Here is a 23,296-nt window from a genome sequence, read left to right on the forward strand (position 1 = left end):
TCTAAAAAGGATTTTTAATCCTCGTGTTTTTGGAAAGGCCGCGAGCGGAAAGGGCCGCTTTCCCGAGTTCCCCGTTCCTACAACAAAGGCCCTAACGTACCTCAAGAGAGGGTTCAATACCAATCTGCACCCTACCAACCTCCCCCGTTCTTCCCAACCAGAGGAAGACCTTGGCGAGCACGTGGTAACAGAGGATTTCCCAGATCTCGCCCTCCCACAGGTAAGCCTCAATGTTTCTCATCTATCTAGGATACCGCTAGGGGGCAGGATTCTGTATTTTTACCGCGTCTGGTCCGCGATTACATCCGACCAATGGGTAAATACTGTATCGGGGTATCAACTGGATTTCATTACAAGTCCAATACAGATACATCTACCTCAACAGATACGTTTTTCCAAAATAGACGAACATCTGGTTCAAACAGAAATAGAGTAATTATTTAAAAAACAAGCGATAATTCCTGTCCCATACCTGACACCAGGTTTTATAAGCAACATCTTCCTGGTCAAGAAAAAAGATGGTGGTCACAGACCAGTGATAAACTTACGGAACCTCAACGACTTCCTTACATTTCACCATTTCAAGATGTAGGGTATCCATCTTTTGCGGGACCTTTTACTTCACAACGATTGGTTAGTGAAGATAGACTTAAAAGATGCATATCTTACTGTCCCCACTCACCCTTCTTTCCACCATTTTCTCCAATTTGTCTGGAAAGATCAGAAATGGCAATTTACTTGCCTTCCATTCGGCCTTTCTTCGGCCCCATGGTGCTTCACCAAACTGATGAAGCCCGTGGTGGCACTTCTCAGAAGTCGAGGGGTTAGTCTGATCATATATCTAGACGATATATTGATCATGGCTTCTTCCCTCTAACTCAATCTATTCATCGACACCTACATTGGACAATAACTCTTCTTACAGACTTGGGTTTCCTTATAAACCACAAAAAAATCAGTTCTGATTTCTTCAAAAGAACTGGAATTCTTAGGATTCCTTAAAAATACTCAGTCAGATCTATTGAGCCTTCCCGCTTGGAAGTTGCATGCGATTCGCAAACAAATTTGTGCTATACTGTCCAGAGAACTAATATCTTTAAGAAAGCTCGCCCGCATCGTAGGGTTACTTTCTGCCTCGATCCAAGCAATTTTCCCTGCACCTCTTCACTACAGGGCTCTCCAGAGATAAAGTCTCAACATCTCAGGGAAGGTCTGAATTATTCAGATCAGAGTCCGTTATCTGCAGACGCCAAGGAAGAATTGACTTGGTGGCTCCATCACGTTCAGGACTGGAGCGGGAAAGCGATCTTTGCTTCCAATCCAGACTCAGTGATAGAATCGGCTGAGAGTCTTCTCGGCTGGGGCGCTCGTTGCGGCCCATTAGCCACAGGAGGGAGATGGTCAGAAGCCGAATCTTCCCTCCATATCAATTGCCTAGAGCTTTTAGCCAGCTCTTTCGCCTTGAAGAGTTTCACAAAACACAAATCCAACTGTTGTGTTCTTCTCAGATTGGACAACATATCGGCGGTTCAATACATCAACCGTCTAGGGCAGTGGTTCTCAACCTTTTTAAAGCCGTGACCCCTTAATACAGTTCCTCATGTTGTGGTGACCCCCAACCATTACATTTTTTTCCTTGCTACGTCATAACTAATTTTGCTACTGTTATGATGACCCACCAAAAACACGCACAGACACCAATACACCAAATGTTAATTTAAATACACAAGTATTCATTCATAACCACAGAACTTTAGCATAAATACAAAATATTTGTAAACCAAATAAATAACTTTAAAATAAATAATAAACAACAAATACCCCCTAAAAAATAAATCAGTGGTGCGCACAGTACCCCTCAAATAAATAAATCAGTGGTGCTCACAGTACCCCCCCCCCCCCAAAAAAAATAAAAATAATAATCAGTGGTGCTCAGGGTACCCCCCAAATAAATAAATCAGCGGGGCTTCAGGTCTCCCCCAAATAAATAAATCAGCGGTGCTCAGGGTACCCCCAAATAAATAAATCAGTGGTGCATCAGGTTTCCCCCAAATAAATAAATCAGCGGTGCTTCAGGTCCCCCCCCCCCAAATAAATAAATCAATGGTGCTCAGGGTCCCCCAAATAAATAAATCAGAAGTGTTCAGGGTCCCCCAAATAAATAAATCAGCGGTGCTTCATGTCCCCCCGAATAAATTAAGCCTTGCTCAGCCAAATAATTAAAATAAAATTAGCCAGGCTCAATTAAATCATTGGTGGCAGTGGTGCTCAGCGGCAGTGTCATTAACGAAAAAACTCGGACCTCAGCAGACAGGCGGCCCGACTTACCCGTCCAGACATCAGGCTCCTTCAAGCACAGGCAGTGATAGGACATCACTTCCTGTGCGCGAGGATAAGGGGCCGCTGACGATGTGCGGGCGACCCACAATAGGAAGCCTCAGGCGACCCCCCCGGAAAGGGCCGATCGACCCCTAGGTTGAGAACCGCTGGTCTAGGGGGTCCCAAATCCAAAATGTTAGCGGATATTGCCAGAGACTTTTGGCATTTTTGTTTAGACAAGAACATTGTCCTGAGGGTGGAATATATTCCAGGAAATTCCAATTCAGTGGCGGACTGGAATTCCTGTTATCTATCAGACTCCAGCGATTGGAGATTAGATCCACTTATTTTCAAAGAGATAGACGCTCTTTGGTATCCTCTCCAAATAGACCAATTTGCGTCCTGACTCAATTGCCAGATCCCTCATTTCTTCAGTTGGCGTCCAGATCCGGACACTCTGGGAGTGGATGCTTTTCGTCAATCATGGCCTCAAGGAATTCTGTATGCTTTCCCTCCTTTTTCTCTCATACCGAGAGTTCTTCAGGTTCTACACCAGGAGGCTACAGTGGCTCTCATTACCCCATGGTGGACCACTCAATCATGGTTTCCACAATTATTGAGAATGACTATAGACATTCCGAGGATCCTTCCATCCCACCAAATCCAGTCTTACAGACCCATCGGGAAATTATCACCCTCTCCTTCTGTTGGGTCTTCTGTCTCTAGTGGTTTGGTTGAAATGTTCTAGTTCAGAACTTTCACAGTCTGCTAAAGATCTCCTCACAGAAGCTTGGGCTCCAGGTACCAGATATGCTTACAGATCAGCCTGGAAAATTTGGGTTCATTGGTGCTCACAACGGCATCTGGATCCCGTATCTGCCTCTTTATCCCACATCTTAAATTTTCTGTCAGATTCTTTTGAATCCGGCAATGCTTATCGAACGATAAACGTTTATCGTTCAGCCATCTCTTCTACCCATTTACCCATTGATTCTATCCCTGTGGGTAAACACCCATTATTATGCCGTCTCATGAAGGGTATTTGTTTCAAAAGACCTCCTTTGCCCAGATATCAGACTACATGGGATGTGTCTATTTTACTTAATTTTATTTCATCTCGGGATGATAATAACAATGTTTCTCTCAAATTTCTTTCTTTTAAATTGACTGTCCTTCTTCGTCTTGTATCTTTTAAACGAATGTCTGACATTCGGGCATTAGATATATTACATAGGCAATACTCACCTCAAGGAGTTCTTTTTTCCTTATCTCGCCGTCACAAAACTGGTCTTCACTCTATATTTTACCCAGCTTTTCCTCTTCAAATAAAGTTGTGTGTAGTCAGATGTCTGAAGGCTTACGAACTATTTACTGAACCTTACCGTTCTTCTTTCTCTTCTCAACTCCTGATTTCCTTTTGCCACCCTTATTTGCCAGTATCCTCGTCCACTCTTGCCAGATGGGTTAACAAACAATGGCATTAGCTGGCATTGACACTTCTATATTTGGCGCCCACTCTACTCGGAGCGCAATGACAACTAAAGCAGCCCAATCGGGAGGCTCTTTAACCAAAATACTTAAGACAGCAGACTGGTCGTCTGACAATACTTTTAAAACTTTCTATTATAGACCGCAACCTCACATTTCTATGTCGGTGATATCATAATAATATTTAACTTGTCTTATATTGTCTTGCATTTATTGTAGCTTTAAAATTGCAATAATATGAGCCTCCCGTCTTCTATAAAATTGGTGATTTTTCTAATCTTATGATGGAAAATATTGATTTTATAAGGACGGGAGGCGTCATCCCTCCCAAATACCCCACCCTACACTTATTTTTTTCTCTCGTTACAGGATACTAAAGATTTACACTTCAAAGGAGTTTCCCGTTTATTTCCTATGATCGACCGATCGTCTCTTCTAATCTCATGGTTTCCAGTTCTGGAAGATATTTTCAATTGGTTTATTATCTCCAAGTTTTTAGTGTTCTTTCTGATTCGCCTGTCGAAAGAGGTAGAGCTACGCAGCGCAGCAGTTTATATAGACTAAGGGTCAAGCCGTGATTGGACACCTCAGCTACTCATTTGAATATGTGTTTTTTTATGCAGAATATGATGTATTCATTTTTCTTTTTCTCTTAAAATATTCTATTATATATGTAAATTTAATATTGCTATTTGAGCATTAAAGAAGGTTTAATGCAATGATACTCGCCTCCCGTCCTTATAAAATAAATATTTTCCATCATAAGATTTGGAAAATCACCAAAGGCACATCTGGAAATAAGGTACTAAGTGCTATTAGGCCATGGCTTTACTTCAATAGCAATTATCCTGGTGACAGATTTCCTTTAAAACTCATCTACAGCAGTGAAGATAAATGGCTGGGATGTTATGGAAACCTGGAGTAAAACTGTATGTGGAGGCTGAAGGACCTGAGAGCTTCTATTGGCTGATAAGGGTCATGTGACCAAGCTTCTATTGGCTAATGCATTTTTTGGGAATATCTCGAACGGTACGTCCTACAGAGCTGAGACCTTGTCTAAAACCTTCTCGGACACCTGATGTACCTGTGTGCCAAATTTCGTGATTGTAAATGCGACGGTGCAGATTCCTTTAGCGGACATACACACACACACACACAGCTTTAATTAAAACTGAAAATTGCTGCATGAGGGAGGCAGTAAAAGAGAAAATGTGCAACCAAGATGTGTGTAAAGAAGCACAATAAGCTATGATTTGTCTACATCAGATGATGTTCGGATGGCTGTATGCTGTCTGCAAAAAAAAACGGATTGCATTACGTTTTTTTGCTGACCAATAGACTTCAATAGGGCCATGTCCTTATTTTCACTGACAAGTATAGGACATGTTACATTTGTTTTGCTGAGCCGTGCAACAGAAGAAAAGGCCCCATAGAAGTGAATGGGACAGCATCTAATCCGCCAAAAAAACGGATCTGCATTTTTGCAGACAGCATACGGCCATTTGAATGAGCCCTTACAGACAGACATTCTAGAAAAGGGTTTCTCAACTCCGGTCCTCAGGACCCACATGCCGGTCATGTTTTCAGGGTTTCCCTAATATTGAGCAGGTGATATATTTATTGTCCATGCATCAGGACTTACCACAGGTATTCATTCTGTGGGATATTCTCAAATCCTGACTGGTAGGTGGGTCCCGAGGACCGGAGTTGAGAAACCCTGTAATCCAGAACAACAATGTTTTCCTTTAAGACAGGGATCAGCAACCTTCGGCACTCCAGCTGCTGTGAAACTACGACTCCCAGCATGCACATTTGCTCAGCTATTCTTGTAACTCCCATAGAAGTGAAAGGAGGATTCTTAGAGTTGTAGTTTCAGAACAGCTGGAGTGCCGGTAGGTTGCTGATCCCTGCTATAATATATCTTATAATGGAGTGGCGAGTGGAGATATGCCTGGTGATGTAATGTACATGGTTACCGAGATATTGGAGATCTAAGCAAAGCGCTCTTCATCTTTTACACATATCTCTGGTCTTCAGTCAGCGTGGCCATCCTCATCTGAATGTAGTAGTACACGGTAACGGCTTCCGACACAAAAACTGTCATTAAAGACAAAGACGTTGAAAAGGAATAAGATGAAACTACAAGGAGCCTTAAGATGCGCAGAGATGTATTACCAGGCTTCTACCAGATGTTCTATGATGTTCACACCATGTTTGTACACAAAGAAAATAAAGTATACTGCAAGGGTAAAGAGGGTGCTACTGTATACAGACTGTACGGCCCACATACATTATGCAGTTTACACCAGTTTTTAAATTAAAATTGCGCTAAAAAAAAAAAATGCTTATTTCACTCAATTGTATTCAGTCTGTGAAATACAGTCTGTATGACAGCAGTATTTCCTGGACTGAAAATTGCGGATTCGCAAAACGCGGATACCGGCCATGTGAATGTAGCCGGCCCCATGACAGAAATGCCTATTCTTGTCCGCAATTGCGGACAAGAATAGGACATTCTCCATCTTTTTTCTGGGCCGCGGATCGAAACTACGGAAATGAATGGGTCCGCGCCCGTTCTGCAAAATTGCGGACCCAAAAATACGGTCATGTGAATGCACCCTAATCCTGGGAGTTTGGGTGCAGTGTTCAGTCCGGGAAATAATGCTGTCACACGGAGCATATTTCACATCCTGAATATGTTCATGTGAAATTGGCATTTAGAAAGATTTAATCGTATACTACGCAAATCTATATTCTTAAGCTTGGATTCATCTGTCATTGATTTTCATTTTAGATGAATGGATGCTCTCTAGAAACCTACTGGCACGTGTTAAATAGCTCCAAATACCATGCTTCCCTGGTCATAAAAACTTAAAGAATATGTCTACTTTTACAGCCAGTAGCCTGCTAAGGGTCATTCTTTGGCCGTATTTCTCCTCACACAAAGGAGCAGATACCAGTCCTGGGATGGTGACTTTCTACATTCCTACTGAGCTCTCCTTGTATAACAGCCTAGGTCCTGTTATTGTCTTCAATCTAGAGACTGTGCTGGGAGACACAACAAAACATTTTAGTGAGACAGTGCACAAATAATTATCAGTTCCTCTCAGCTATGAAGTCTAACCAGGGTTGCCAAATCTTCAAAAATGTGTACCAATTCGTGGTCTCCCATCCAGTCAGTTCTCATAGCTGGCAGACCTGACTAACGCTATCCCTGAAGTTTAAAAACTCACTGCATTTTCACACAATTTCATTTAATAGAGAATGGTGTATTGCCTAGCAAATTTCTAAATAATTTTATTTAAAAAAATATGCCTGTATCCCCCTGAAGAAAAAAAGTCCTGGCCAGTAGGGGTTTCACTTCTACCTATCTTGCAGTCCACTGCTTGTTGTCAGGCAAGATTCATCTCTGGTGACAGAGACTTAGAATAAGGTGAAGAGGAAGTGGGGGCATGTCAGAGCTAGCTGAGATTGTGAGTCTGATAAAACAACTGCTTCTACACTGCTTCTGAACATCACAGGAGCCTCCTGCTTTTCTGTAAGTGTGATTTATCCCTCCGTATCCGCTCTAAGAGCTCCAGAACTGAAAACAAATAGAGTGGAAGTTAGGGAAAGGACATCACAGAAGTACAGTGCTGGCTTCGATAGAAGGGAGATGCCCCCTGCTTCTGAGTGAAATACATCTAGCTGTGCAGCTGAAACTCAAAAGAATATGGCTGAAAAAATATTAGGGAAGCCCAAACAACTATTCCTTCACAGGTAATATTGTACAAAGAAACACATTTAGTAGTTGTCATTAAATATGCACTGGGGAAACGGTGATCTTCAAGCTTTATTAACAAATCCAGATAATCTCATTTAAGACAGCGGGGGATCAGAATCTTTTCTAACATCAGCCATATCATACGCCCAGACCTGGTCCAACCCTGAACCTTCAGTGCATGTTTGTGACCATCCAGGTAATGGAAAGCGACAAACTATCACCCTGGCGTTATCAGGAAGTTCTTCAGCTAACTTCTTCTTCAGGGTTTCCACCTCCAAGAAAAAAAGAATCAGTCAGATACATGGAATTACCCCATTTCTACATTGCTTTACTTACATTATATTTACTGATTGTGAATTACAGTCTGTATTGAAGTCCACAGCTGCGTTCACTATTATGCAGGCTTCAGAGTTGAACTCTCCCAGCATTCCTTACTCACTTAATGGCCCTACATTGCTTATTCTGTTGATTTTGTATTCTGGACCTCTTTACCAGGCACTGCACTGTATTGTAACGTGATGTAGGGGGAAAGTAAAATTGGCTATACACCTTAGATACAGTAGCTTGTTTGTCTAACAGCTATTTCTGACATACACCGGCACACTTGGCTGGCATGCATGTATTTTCAATGGGGAGAGGGTGACAAGTTGCTGCCTGACACCTCTGCTGGTGTGAATTATCTTCCTTGACAACAAGAGGATCATGAAATTCTTTCCCCTAAAATCTGCCACTAGGGTAGTCAGAACACCCCTATACACATTAGATGGTCAACCTGTCCCATCAAAATAAGCATTCATCTCATGTGTATGGCCACACTATCTGTCTTACAAGATGAATAAAGATTGAGATTTCTCTTGATACCTGTAACGGTCACGTCCACACACACACAGGGGGAAGGGTAGTGACCACTGCGCTCCACCCTCACCCCTGGCCCTGCCTACTTGCCTCACGAGTCCTGATGACAGGGGACAACTGGACGGCTGTCCCTAACTTAGGAAATGTGCAGGGAAGACAGACAAGACAAAATACAAAACATGAACGGACCGGGTCAGAACCAAGAGAGCTACGCAGTACAACGGATTAAGCAAAGAATGGTCAGGAGAAGCCGGGGTCAAATACCAGGAGAGTAGCGAAGTACAAGAGGAGTCCAAGAGAGTAGTCAGGTGGGAGCCGAGGTCACAAAACCAGGATGTATGCGCAGTACAGGAGGAGCAGGCAGAGGATCGTCAGGGAACAGGATCAGGTAAATATTCAGTAGTCCAACAAATAGCCAGGAACCTAGAAATTAACAGGCAACCTGTAGCCAGCAGGCTGCCTGTATTTATAGTGGGGAGTGAGGGTCATGTGACGTGGCCAGCGTCACATGACCGACAGACCAACCAGTCGAGCACCGAGTGATCAGCTCGGCGCTCAAGGCAGACTAGGAGCAGGGAGCCACCCAGCTAGTAAAGCCGCCCTGGGAATGAGGTCAAACACAGAACCTCATTCCAAAAGCTAAGCAACAGTTCTGCGGGCAATGGGGGACCGAGTGCACCTTCGGAACCCCGTGACAGTACCCCCCCTTTTACGAGGGGCCACTGGACCCAAGACTTCAGGCGATGGCTTTTCAGGGTGTTCTAAATGAAATTTACGAACAAGTCTAGGAGCATGAACCTCCCTGGCAGGTACCCAAGATCTCTCTTCAGGTCCATACCCCTTCCAGTGAATCAGGTACTGCAAGGAATTACGCACCTTCCTGACATCCACTATTTTAGACACCACATACTCGACAGCATCATTAACAAGAACCGGCGGAGGCGAGGCTTTCGATGGTACTACCGGTTCAAAATATTTTTTAAGTAGAGATTTATGGAACACATTATGAATGTGGAATGACTCGGGCAGCTCCAACCTAAATGATACCGGGTTAATCACCTCCGTGATCTTATATGGACCAATAAAACGAGGAGCAAATTTTCTAGAAGCTACCTTGAGAGATAGATTCTTCGAGGACAACCATACTTTATCCCCAACCTGAAAGTTCACCCCCCTTGAACGTCTCCTATCGGCCTTGAGTTTTTGAGAACTTTGAGCCTTTTCTAGGTTCGATTGAACCCGGGCCCAAACTGTGCACAGTTCGGAGGAGAGTTTATCAGCTTCAGGGTTAGAGGAGGAGACGGACGACCCAGAATGAAAACGGGGATGAAAACCATGGTTACAAAAGAAAGGGGAGACCCCAGCAGAAGAATTGACACGGTTATTCAGAGCAAATTCAGCCAACGGAAGGAATTTGACCCATAATTGCTGGTCATCAGCAACATACAACCTCAGGAATTGTTCCACAGACTGATTAAGGCGTTCAGTCTGCCCATTACTCTCAGGATGGTAGGCGGAAGAAAAAGACAACGAAATTTTACATCTTTGACAGAAGGCCCTCCAGAATTTGGACACAAACTGCACACCCCTGTCCGAAACAATATTTTCCGGGATGCCATGTAAACAAACAATCTCTCTCACAAAAATAGATGCCAGGGTTTTAGCATTCGGAAGTTTAGACAGGGGAATGAAATGAACCATCTTACTAAACCTATCGACCACTACCCAAACCACAGTCTTACCCTCCGCCAGCGGTAGGTCAGTTATAAAGTCCATCGAGATATGGGACCAGGGTCTACTGGGAATGGGTAGGGGTCGTAGGTTACCAGCAGGGCGAGTCCTAGGTGTCTTAGACCTGGCACAAACCTCACAGGCTGACACGTAGGACTTGACATCCCTGGAGACGAAATTGTACGGGAACAAACAACTTATCTGTTGGGGTGGATACCGGTGCCAGATGTTGTTCAGCCTTAATGCGAGCCGAGATATCCTGGGTTAGAGCCGCTAAGAAGATGTTTGCTGGTAGGATGGATTCAGGCGGCGTCTCAGTGGGTTGAAAAGCATGGAAGCTCCGAGATAATGCGTCTGCCTTCACATTTTTACTTCCCGGCCTGAACGTAATGGAGAAATCAAAACGGGTAAAAAACAGAGCCCATCGGGCTTGTCGGGGATTCAACCTCTTAGCGGACTCGAGAAACATTAGGTTTTTATGGTCAGTGACAACAGTTACTCGATGCCTTGCCCCCTCCAAAAAATGTCTCCACTCCTCAAATGCCCATTTAATGGCCAACAGCTCCCTATTCCCTATGTCGTAGTTTCTCTCCGTGGGAGAGAATTTCCTAGAGAAGAAGGCACACGGTCTCAGGTTAGTGAGGCTAGCAGGACCTTGTGAAAGGACTGCTCCTGCGCCGTCCTCGGACGCATCCACCTCCACAATAAAGGGTCTCTCCTGATCAGGCTGGATCAGAATGGGAGCGCTATTAAATGCCTTTTTTAATGTTTCAAATGAAGAAATGGCCTTGGTAGACCAATTCTCCAAATCCGCCCCTTTCTTAGTAAGGTCGGTCAATGGCTTAGCAATTACAGAAAAATTCATGATAAATTTACGGTAGTAATTAGCGAAACCCAAAAACCGTTGTAAAGCCTTTAAGGATGAAGGCCTTACCCATTCCTTAATTCCTAAAACCTTACCAGGATCCATCTTAAAGGCGTGAGGAGTCAAAACATGCCCTAGAAACAGTATCTCCTGTACACCAAAGACACATTTCTCTTGCTTAGCGGATAGCTGGTTCTCCCTCAACACCTCTAATACTTGTTTGACATGGGACACATGAGATTCGAAATCAGGAGAGAATATCAAAATGTCGTCAAGATAGACAATAATAAATTTACCTAAGAACTCCCTAAGAATATCGTTCATTAAGTTTTGGAACACAGCTGGGGCATTGCTGAGTCCAAAAGGCATCACCTGATATTCAAAGTGTCCTATCGGAGTATTGAACGCTGTCTTCCATTCGTCTCCCTCCTTGATTTGGATTAGATTGTATGCCCCTTTCAGGTCAATCTTGGAAAACCAGGTTGCCCCCAAAACCTGGTTAAATAAATCCAGAATCAATGGGAGAGAGTATCTATTTTGGACAGTGATTTTATTTAATCTCCGGTAATCAATACAAGGCCTAAGACCACCATCCTTCTTTTTAACAAAGAAAAACCCTGCTCCCATAGGAGAGACTGAAGGTCTAATATGCCCTTTAGCAAGGCTCTCCTTAATATAATCTTCCATGGCCTTGCGTTCGGGCCCTGAAAGATTATAAATTCGACCTTTAGGAAATTCGGCACCCTCAATTAGCTCTATGGCGCAATCATAAGGTCTATGGGGGGGTAGAACCTCTGGAGTAAGGGACGAGAACACATCAGAATATTCCTTAATAACAGAGGGTAATGTATTAGACCTTACTGAAACCCCAGCCTGGACCACGGACAAGCATGAGTCACACTTAGGTCCCCATTTCACCAACTCTCCTTTGGACCAATCAATTGTGGGGTTATGTAAACAGAGCCAAGGCAACCCTAGTACCACCTCAACCGGTAGGTTCTCCAGGACTAGAAGAGAACATCTCTCAGAGTGGCACACACCCACAGACAGAGAAATTTCAGAGGTACATGACCTCACCGTACCACCAATCAGGGGAGTAGCATCAATAGCCATGACATGGATAGGTGTAGGTAAAGCAAACATTGGAATACCCAATTTACAAGCAAACTCAAAGTCAATAAAGCTGGCCGCTGAACCGGAGTCAATAAAGGCCTTACCCGGCCACTTATTAACCCCCAGAGAAATTGTTATGGGTACCAAAAGCTTACCTTTAGAAAAATCAGGGTGTACCTGGTCTTTAGGTTGTCTTGCCTTAGAAGACTTGTCAGAGAGGTCCCTCTTAGGACACTTGTTGATCCAATGGCCTGGATCTTCACAGTAGAAGCACTCTCCGCGTCTGCGACGAAGATTACCCCGGGTCATGCCAACCTGCATGGGTTCCTCGGTGGAGACCTCAGTGTTGTCCCTGGAAAAGGCCTCTGGCTGGACCACCATCTGAGAACAGAACTGTCGTTCTTGTCGTCTCTCTCTAACTCGTCTGTCAAGTCGGACAACTAGGGTCATCATCTCCTCTAAGGTCTCAGGAATTTGGTAATTGACCAATAGATCTTTTAAATTATCAGATAGACCAGACCTAAACTGACTCTTCAGGGCTGGTTCATTCCATCCTGAGGGGACACACCACCGTCTGAATTGGGTGCAATACTCCTCCGCAGGGAGATGGCCCTGAACCAGTGCCCTAAGAGCTGTCTCGGCTACCAGGGCTCTGTCTGGTTCGTCATAGAGGGTACCCAGGGCCTGAAAAAAACCCTCCACAGAAGTTAGACAACTGGCCCCAGGAGGTAACGAAAATGCCCAGTCCTGGGGATCACCCTGTAGTAGAGAAATGATAATCCCCACGCGTTGGCTCTCGGGACCGGAGGACACGGGGCGCAAACGGAAGTAGAGTTTGCAATTCTCCTTAGAGGAGAGAAACCTCTTCCGGTCTCCAGAAAAGGGTTCTGGGAGCTTGATCTGGGGTTCAAAATATGGACTGGAGGACAGAGGAGTGGAAGAACCTTGCCCTAACTCACAAGAACGGAGTTTCTCTCCTAGCTCCTGCACCCTCTGTGTCAAGTTAGAGACATGGTCAGTCAGGGTAGTAAGAGGATTCATGATACAGTGGTTATTGGGCCTGTTAATCTGTAATGGTCACGTCCACACACACACAGGGGGAAGGGTAGTGACCACTGCGCTCCACCCTCACCCCTGGCCCTGCCTACTTGCCTCACGAGTCCTGATGACAGGGGACAACTGGACGGCAGTCCCTAACTTAGGATATGTGCAGGGAAGACAGACAAGACAAAATACGGAACATGAACGGACCGGGTCAGAACCAAGAGAGCTACGCAGTACAACGGATTAAGCAAAGAATGGTCAGGAGAAGCCGGGGTCAAATACCAGGAGAGTAGCGAAGTACAAGAGGAGTCCAAGAGAGTAGTCAGGTGGGAGCCGAGGTCACAAAACCAGGATGTATGCGCAGTACAGGAGGAGCAGGCAGAGGATCGTCAGGGAACAGGATCAGGTAAATATTCAGTAGTCCAACAAATAGCCAGGAACCTAGAAATTAACAGGCAACCTGTAGCCAGCAGGCTGCCTGTATTTATAGTGGGGAGTGAGGGTCATGTGACGTGGCCAGCGTCACATGACCGACAGACCAACCAGTCGAGAACCGAGTGATCAGCTCGGCGCTCAAGGCAGACTAGGAGTAGGGAGCCACCCAGCTAGTAAAGCCGCCCTGGGAATGAGGTCAAACACAGAACCTCATTCCAAAAGCTAAGCAACAGTTCTGCGGGCAATGGGGGACCGAGTGCACCTTTGGAACCCCGTGACAATACCTTTTAAAAGGGTTATCCAATAGAACAAATACCCCCAACAATGCCCAGGCCCCTCCTGTAGACAATACTTACCCAGTCCCCGGCACCCGCATCTCTCCAGATCCTTGCACGGCCACCGCTGCATCTCCCCATCATGCGGATCAAAAAATCTGGCGACGGGGGAGCAGCCAATAGCAGGCCGCGACAGTGACCAGCCTTCCTAGCGTCACCCACGATGCTAGGGAGGCTGGTCACCATCGCGGCCTGCTATTGGCTGCTCCCTTGTCGCCGGATGTTTTGATGCGCATGATGGGCAGGTGAACTGGTGGCCGTGCAAGGATCAAAATGACATAGGAATGATGAGATAGATGAGACAAGTGATGTAAAGCAGATCAATATGAGTGAAGTAGGAATCAAACAGTTGTAGCAGTAAATGGTCAGGAGCAATTATACATGAGGATTATAGATAAGAAATGTGAAAGTTTTATTGTCCTTGAATTGATGTCCAGTCCATGAATGTGATGAACCCAAGAGGTCTGAGGGCCACATTCGTTAAGCGATGTAGAAGGACATAAATCCATAAGACGCATTCATTCCTGATCTCAGTGTGTCAAAGGTTATCATGAACTTGTATTCCAAGATTCTCCTGTCCCTCTGAGATTTGAAATTCCCTTTTAATATCAATACTTTTATTGGTAGATATATAGGGGCACACTCAAATGGGAGTACTAAATCCACCAGGTGGATGTAATTTATTAAAACCCACACAAATAAAATAGAATACTATAAAATGGCAACAATGTATGTAACATGAGCGCCTTAAAAAACAAAACCACTATATATCATATACTGGCTATATATTTCATCTCTTTGCCCAGTATAAAGCTGCTCCTAAAATCGTCCAGCATAGGCAGATGTCAGCCTGATAGTGAATTCGACCTGCCAATGCACTATATGCAGGTGGCTGTTACGCTGTAGAGGACCGTATCATCAATAGGTGCAAACTCCAGGCATAGTCCAGAACGTACTTCTATTGTGTCAATAAGCAGTCACTGATAACTTCAGAATAACCACAACAGCGGTGCCTTATAAATGCACAACAATCGAGCAAACTCCTGACAGGAGCTGGGTCTTACCCTTCTTCACTGCGTTGTTGCAGCGCTGATTCCAGGCGGCCGCACACCAGCGGCGCCCCACGTGGTGTGCTAAACCTCTACGTGGCGTCCCACGTGACCTGGTTGCTCTGGAGACCGATTGAGGCTAGGTTGACGTCACTGGCAAGGGACGGCTTTCCCCGGATTAGAACGTCTCAGATTCTTTCTTTATGTGGTAATATTGTCTCCACTGGATAAATGAGACATACGCTCACTCCTTACGCCAGACGCGTTTCGAGGTGCTATACCTCTTCCTCAGTGGCCAACTGAGTGAGCGCTTCCACACTCTTATAAAGGGACTAGTGTTCCCATAATGCTCCGCTTTATTGTGCATTGTTGAAACTCCGGAATTGAGTGGAATCTCTAAATTGGCGTATTTATTCTCAAGCCTTGTAATATAGTGGATCCATATTGTAAAAACATGAATAAAACCCACATCTTTTATGTATAATACAAGTTCAATATACTGATGATAAAATTATAAATATATAATAGGAATGGAAGAAAATAGCGCCAACTACGCAACAGTATGTATTACAGGTCATGCCGCATTGGAAACGCATGCGGTACCGCTATCAATGAATTGTAACTAAACCTAAAGCATACGTCTTATAGGATACAAGGGGAGCAACAATGTACAACAAGACCAGATATCCTATAATTATCTCATATGATTCCCTCGATCCATAACACTTATACACTTTCGTTCCTCAAGAGACTCATAGGGGATAGACTGTTCTGAGTAGCGAGGAAATATCGAAAAAATATCAAAATAATATCGAAGAAATATATGGGATGGGGGAATATATTTCTTCTATATTTCTTCTATATTTCTTCAATATTCCTTCAATACTATTTCGATATTTCCTCGCTACTCAGAACAGTCCATCCCCTATGAGTCTCTTGAGGAACGAAAGTGTATAAGTGTTATAGATCGAGGGAATCATATGAGATAATTATAGGATATCTGGTCTTGTTGTACATTGTTGCTCCCCTTGTATCCTATAAGACGTATGCCTTAGGTTTAGTTACAATTCATTGATAGCGGTACCGCATGCGTTTCCAATGCGGCATGACCTGTAATACATACTGTTGCGTAGTTGGCGCTATTTTCTTCCATTCCTATTATATATTTATAATTTTAGCAGTTTATTGAACTTGTATTATACATAAAAGATGTGGGTTTTATTCATGTTTTTACAATATGGATCCACTATATTTCAAGGCTTGAGAATAAATACGCCAATGTAGATATTCCACTCCATTCCAGAGTTTCAACAATGCACAATAAAGCGGAGCATTATGGGAACACTAGTCCCTTTATAAGAGTGTGAAAGCGCTCACTCAGTTGGCCACTGAGGAAGAGGTATAGCACCTCGAAACGCGTCTGGCGTAAGGAGTGAGCGTATGTCTCATTTATCCAGTGGAGACAATATTACCACATAAAGAAAGAATCTGAGACGTTCTAATCCGTGGAAAGCCGTCCCTTACCAGTGACATCAACCTAGCCTCATTCGGTCTCCAGAGCAACCAGGTCACGTGGGACGCCACGTAGAGGTTTAGCACACCATGTGGGGCGCCGCTGGTGTGCGGCCGCCTGGAATCAGCGCTGCAACAACGCAGTGAAGAAGGGTAAGACCCAGCTCCTGTCAGGAGGCACCGCTGTTGTGGTTATTCTGAAGTTATCAGTGACTGCTTATTGACACAATAGAAGTACGTTCTGGACTATGCCTGGAGTTTGCACCTATTGATGATACGGTCCTCTACAGCGTAACAGCCACCTGCATATAGTGCATTGGCAGGTCGAATTCACTATCAGGCTGACATCTGCCTATGCTGGACGATTTTAGGAGCAGCTTTATACTGGGCAAAGAGATGGAATATATAGCCAGTATATGATATATAGTGGTTTTGTTTTTAAAGGCGCTCATGTTACATACATTGTTGCCATTTTATAGTATTCTATTTTATTTGTGTGGGTTTTAATAAATTACATCCACCTGGTGGATTTAGTACTCCTATTTGAGTGTGCCCCTATATATCTACCACTGTTTACGTTCTTTTGGGCCTTTTTAGGTGAGCACCTGATCCATTTAAGGTGAGAGGTTGAGCCGCTGGTGTTCTTCTTTTCCATTAGTCTTTGCCCTGGGCGAAGAAAAAGCCTAGCTATGACTCCAAAATAAAACTTTAGGACATGAGCGATACACTTGCTCTGCAAGTAAATTGACCTCTAGGACCGGCATGTATCTTTAGATCCCCTGATCCCCTGCATCCAGGTGGAGAATTAATGGAGAAGTGGCCATGCAAGTGCGCGACGGTCTTCATTTAGGCTACTTTCACATTCGCGTTTGGTTTGGATCAGTCATGGATCTGCACAGACGGATCCGTTCAGATAATACAACCGTCTGCATCCATTCAGAACAGATCCGTTTGTATTATCTTTAACATAGCCAAGACGGATCAGTCTTGAACACCATTGAAAGTCAATGGAGGACGGATCAGTTTTCTATTGTGCCAGATTGTGTCACAGAAAACGGATCCGTCCCCATTGACTTACATTGTGTGTCAGAACGGATCAGTTTGGCTCAGTATCGTCAGACGGACACTGACGTTTTGGTGTCCGCTTCCAAAGCAGAATGGAGGCAAACTGATGCATTCTGAGCGGATCCTTTTCCATTCAGAATGCATTAGGGCAAAACTGATCCGTTTTGGACCGCTTGTGAGAGCCCTGAACGGATCTCACAAACGGAAAGCCAAAACGCCAGTGTGAAAGTAGCCTTACTCATATGGGAGTCACAGAAATAGTTAAGCAAGACCGTATCTATTAGACATGTATGGAAGATCACATACATATACCATAAATGTCGACAATGGAAATATCCCTTTAAAGCTGTAGTCTGACAGCCAACTGCTCCAGCTTCTCGTTCCTCTTACAACGCTATGAATAGATGTTTATAGACTACAACATTGAACGCTGCGCTGGCTGCTAGTCATCACTCGTGTAATTGCATTTACAAATTTGGGTGACGTATTAATTGTGTGTTCGCAAATTACCAGTTTTATGGACTAAAAGTGCAATTACATGACTCCAAACAGGACATAAAGTTAATGAAGCGCAGAAATGAACTTCACATTCAAGTTCTTCCACACAAATCTGAATAGCAAATTCAGAGCTAACGACAAAAAATAATCTGCTCATAACCCAATTCTGGGCTCAGTAATGAGCACATTATTATTAGAAGTCTTTATAGGTCATGTTTACTCACCTCCCTGCTGCCGGCATGCATTAACCAGTTCTGGACCAAACTATTTCCCCCCTTTCATGACCAAACATTTCCATTTTTTGGCTTTGAAAGCCATCGTTTTTAGTTTTTTCCATTCAGTTAATCAAATAATTTTTGCTTCTTTTTTTTCACTGGGTTTTTATTTTCATGTCATTTTATTTTAGTATTTTGCTTTTATTTTTTCCATACCTGGGGAAAAAAATAAAAATTGTGGCCCTGTTCTGTTATGGTTGTTATAGAGAATATATAGTTTATGGTCCTTGAGGGTGGGGTTGTAGCATTAGGGGCTGTGATGTGGACTAGCAGTGCAGCTTTTTTTTCTTCATTCACTTATTTTACACATTGTGCCTTTTATACTATCATACAAGACATTTGGGGGAGCATTTTAATATTAAATTTTTTTCCTGATTGCTAATAGGTCAGCCCCAGTTACAGTGGTATGCAGCGTCCAGAGCCTCACTGCAAAGCTGAACTGGGTCTGCTGAGACCCAACATCTCCTGCAGTTACCTGGCAATCCCGTAATCACTGAGACGGGAGGAGGAAGTGTCATGGCTACTTCCCGATCTGTATACATGGCATTCATGGAGCACACTGTATACAGAGATGGGGAACAGTAGTAAACAATCTATGCCGGCATAATTTACAGTGCTTCTCAGCATACTCAATAGTATACAACAGAGGCAGCGTGACCCAGCTGTCCAACAGCACTCCTGCTGTCAGACATTTTCCTCTTTGGCACTGGGCCACACCAACCCACAGGATCAGCACCACAGCAACCATGCAGTACTGCACAATGTGAACAGATCAATGCACAGCATGTGGATATGCAATACAGGTTTTCTTATTCTTAATAATTTTTGGCTAAGTGCCTTTTCCTAAATGAGACCGGACAACTGAGCGATTATACTGAAATATTAAAAGGCCGCTACTCACAACACTCGGTGCCAGGAACACAGTCACATGATTATACTTTGATAGATCAGCCTACAAAACACACAATGAAAAATTATTTGGTTATTATGAACCTTGGAAAATTACTGTTATACAAAAGTCAAGGATATCTACTTACTTTCCAAAAATCTTGCTTGAGGAAAGTTGCTTGCTCCTGAGAAATCCCTCTCCGATATGCCTTAACTTTTGCCCAATTTATCAAGAACGAATTTAACTCATAGCCAGTGCCGTGGAACCCCATAGACGCTGCAGCAAAAACCTAACATGGAAAAAAAAAAATGTCTTAATTTTTTTAAAAAGCAAACACACTGTAGACACTTTGATCTCAAAGTTGCCAATGGAGAAGTACATAAGATGCCTTTAATAACTTTCTATATCAAGACCCATCTCTCTTGAAGTTGTCCACAAAATGAAATCTTTTTGCCTCCAAATAATACTTACAGATATAAAACCAACATAATAAACTTCATATAGTGTCCAAATAATGCTAGCCACTTAATACTGCCATTCAGTGCTTAAAGGAGTTGTCTCATGAAAAATATTCTACAGTTTTGAAACCAGCACACGGATCGGAATACTTTAGTAATAGCACATAATTAGGGTTGAGCGTACCCAAACTGTAAAGTTCGGGTTCGTACCGAACTTTACGATTTTTTTTTACCCCGGACCCGAACATTTCAGTAAAAGTTTGGGTTCAAGTTCAGCGATTTAATGGCGCTTTTTGAAAGGCTGCAGGGCAGCCAGTCAACAAGCGTTTAACTCGTGTGCCCTTAGAAGCCATCACAGCCATGCCTACTAATGGCATGGCTGTGATTGGCCAGTGCAGCATGCGACCCAGCCTCTATATCAGCTGAAGTCATGTAGCGCTGCACGTCACTCTGCTCTGATTAGTGTAGGGATAGGATGCTGCTGCTGTGAGGGAGAGAATAGGAAAGAATCTGATATCAGAACTTGCTGTTAACTCTGCGATCTACAGCGATTTAATTTTTTTTTGTACCCTGCCCTGAGCCCAGTGACATAGAAAAATAAATTTTATCCATCTGTTAGTTAGGTGGGCGTCGGCGGCCATTTTGTGCAAGTTCAGTGCACCAGCACTGCATATGTGCCAGGGACAATAATTGAATCCTGTTCTTTTAGTTCAGTGGGCAACATATACCCATTTTTTTAAGTGCACCTGCACTGCATATGTGCCAGGGGAAGGGAAAATAATATAGGTAATCCGTCTGTGAGTTCAGGGACCCAGGGGGTGACATTCACATGTTTTTTTCTGTAAAGTACCCCTGTGCTGCATATGTGAGTGTAATCAATTCAGTAAATCCATCTGTAAATTTCCGGGGGAGCAAATTAATTATTTTTTGCTAAAAAGTACATTTGCGCCCTGCACTGCATTTGTGATAGTGAAAGAAAATCAGTTAAATCCATCTGTTTCATTGTGGGTGAAAAAAATCATATTTTTTTTGTCCTAAAAGTACCTTCGTGGCCTGTACTGCAAATCTGATAGTGAAATATAAATCAGTAAATACAACTGGGAATTTGTGGGTGAAAAAAAAACACCTTTTTCTGGCCATAAAGTACCTTTGTGACCTGTGCTGCATATCTGACAGCCAGGCAAATAAATACAGTTAATCCATCTGTAGGATTGTGGGGTGACATTTCCACAGTTATCAGGCCAGTCATTGACAAGTGGCTCAGAGGGTGGGTTCCTGCACCAACATAGGCCAGGTACACAATTGCACAGCCAGGGCACATGTGCAATAGACCATTTTTACACCCGGACACAGAAAGATAATTTATCTGTCTGTTCATTCTGTGGCTGACCTTCCTACAGCAATTTTTTGGTGGGCGTAATGCAAAATCTAAAATAAATATTAATAATTTAATACTTAATCCGTCTGTTAGTTAGGTGGGCGACAAACCAATTTTTGTCTGAAGTACACCTGCACCTGCATATGTGCCAGGGACAATAATATAGTTAATCCGTCTGTGAGTTCAGGGGTTGGCATATTTGCATTGTTGGCTGTTTTATACCCCTGCTCTACATAGCAGACAGAGAAATAATTGTAAAAAATTCGTATGTTCCGTTGGTGGGTGACATTAACCCATTTTTGGCGTTGAAAAACCCCTGCTCTGCATAGGTGACAGGGAACAAAATTTAGTAAAAACGTCTGTTACTTCGGTGGGTGACTGCAAAAAATGAGGAGAGAGTCAAATAATGGACGTGGCCCTAGTCGTGGTGCTGCTGGTGTTGGTGGAGTTCTTGTTGAAGGGAGAGGACGTGGTCGATCTGTGCCAGCTACACGCACAAGTGAAACACCTTCCTCAAATGCGAGTAGGCGACAGAACCTTCAGCATTATTTGATAGGCCCGAATGCCGTGCTACGAATGGTGAGGCCAGTACAGGCGATAGTAGATTGGGTGGCTGACAGTGCCTCCAGTTCCTTCACATTGTCTCCCACCCAGTCCCCTTATGAAAGATCAGAGTTGGCACCTGCAGCCCATGGCCATCAGTCTTTCACCTCACCCCCTTGCAAATCAGCCAAGCAGTCTGACCCCAAGTCATGCAGCAGTCTCTTCTGCTTTTTGATGACTCTGCTAGCAGGGTTTCCCAGGGCCATCCACATAGCTCTGCCCCAGAAGTGGAAGAGATTGAGTGCACCGATGCCCAACCACTTATGTTTCAGGAGGAGTACATGGGAGGACCACCGCAGCACATCACGGATGACGACGAAACACAGGTGCCAACTTCTGTGGCTTTCTGCAGTGTGCAGACCAACAAGGAAGGCAGGGGTGAAGACTGGGTGGAAAATGATGTGGAGGATGATGAGGTCCTCGACCCCACATGGAATCCAGGTCATGCGAGTGACCTGTGTAGTTCGGAGGAAGAGGCAGTGGTCGCACAGAGCCACCAGCACAGCAAAAGAGGGAGCAGGATGAAAAAGCGGAGCGGCCGTCCCCTAGACAGTATGCCTGCTACTGTCCACCGCACCAAGGGACCGAGCACAGCAAAGCCAGCTCCAAGGAGTTCCCTGGCATGGCAGTTCTTCAGACAATGTGCTGATGACAAGACACGAGTGGTTTGCACGCTGTGCAATCAGAGCCTGAAGCGAGGCATAAACGTTCTAAACCTGAGCACAACCTGCATGACCAGGCATCTAAGTGCAAAGCACGAGCTGCAGTGGAGTAGACACCTCAAAAACCAAGAAAGGTCTCTGGCTCCTCCTGCTTCCTCTTCTGCTGCAGTCTCGGCCTCTTCATCCCCCACTGGAGTGACAGCGGCACCTGCCACCCCGCAAACAGAGGATGTGCCAGCAACGCCACCACCTCGGTCAACAAGCATCTCCACAATGTCCCATGGAAGTGTTCAGCTATCCCCCAAACACTGGAGCGGAAGAGGAAGTACCCGCCTACCCACCCCCGATCCCTGGCCCTGAATGCCAGCATTTCCAAATTCCTGGCCTTTGAAATGCTGTCATTCTGTCTGGTGTACACGGACAGTTTTAAGAATCTGATGGCAGTGGCTGTCCCACAGTACGTTGTTCCCAGCCGCCACTACTTTTCCAGGCGAGCCATCCCTTCCCTGCACAACCAAGTGGAGGACAAAATCAGGTGTGCACTGCGCAACGCCATCTGTGGCAAGGTCCACCTAACTACGGATACGTGGACCAGTAAGCACAGTGAGGGACGTTATATCTCCCTAACAGCACACTGGGTAAATGCAGTGGTGGCTGGGCCTGAGGCGGATAGCAGTTTGGCGCATGTCCTTCCACCACCGAGGATTGCAGGGCGCTTCTCTTTGCCTCCTGTTGCTTCCTCCTCCTCCTCCACTTCCCCATCCTCTACCGCCTCCTCATCCAGTCAGCGTAACACCTTCACCACCAACTTCAGCACAGCAAGGGGGAAACGACAGCAGGCAGTTTTGAAACTTTTCTGTTTGGGGGAAAAATCCCATACTGCGCAGAAGCTGTGGACGGGCATGGAACAACAGACCGATGAGTGGTTAGTGCCAGTGAGCCACAAGCCCGGCCTGGTG

General features: G+C 44.5%; 1 protein-coding gene across 2 annotated transcripts in view; it reads right to left on the reverse strand.

The window, feature by feature from the left end:
- Nucleotides 1-7,320: 7,320 nt before the first annotated feature.
- Nucleotides 7,321-23,296, reverse strand: part of LOC120992368 (adenine nucleotide translocase lysine N-methyltransferase-like) — a 75,489-nt gene continuing 59,513 nt past the window's right edge. The window contains exons 4-7 of one of the 2 annotated variants that reach the window (XM_040421309.1): nucleotides 19,385-19,525; nucleotides 19,249-19,299; nucleotides 7,723-7,842; nucleotides 7,321-7,390 (exon numbers count right to left, since the gene is read on the reverse strand). In XM_040421309.1, the coding sequence (XP_040277243.1) occupies nucleotides 7,376-7,390; nucleotides 7,723-7,842; nucleotides 19,249-19,299; nucleotides 19,385-19,525 (327 nt within the window). In that variant the 3' untranslated portion in view covers nucleotides 7,321-7,375. Of the gene's footprint in view, nucleotides 7,391-7,419; nucleotides 7,843-19,248; nucleotides 19,300-19,384; nucleotides 19,526-23,296 lie in introns of those variants that run through there. The other variant, XM_040421308.1, reaches the window with a different exon arrangement.

Source organism: Bufo bufo, chromosome 2 (genome assembly GCF_905171765.1).
Source record: "Bufo bufo chromosome 2, aBufBuf1.1, whole genome shotgun sequence".
Lineage (NCBI taxonomy): Eukaryota > Metazoa > Chordata > Amphibia > Anura > Bufonidae > Bufo > Bufo bufo.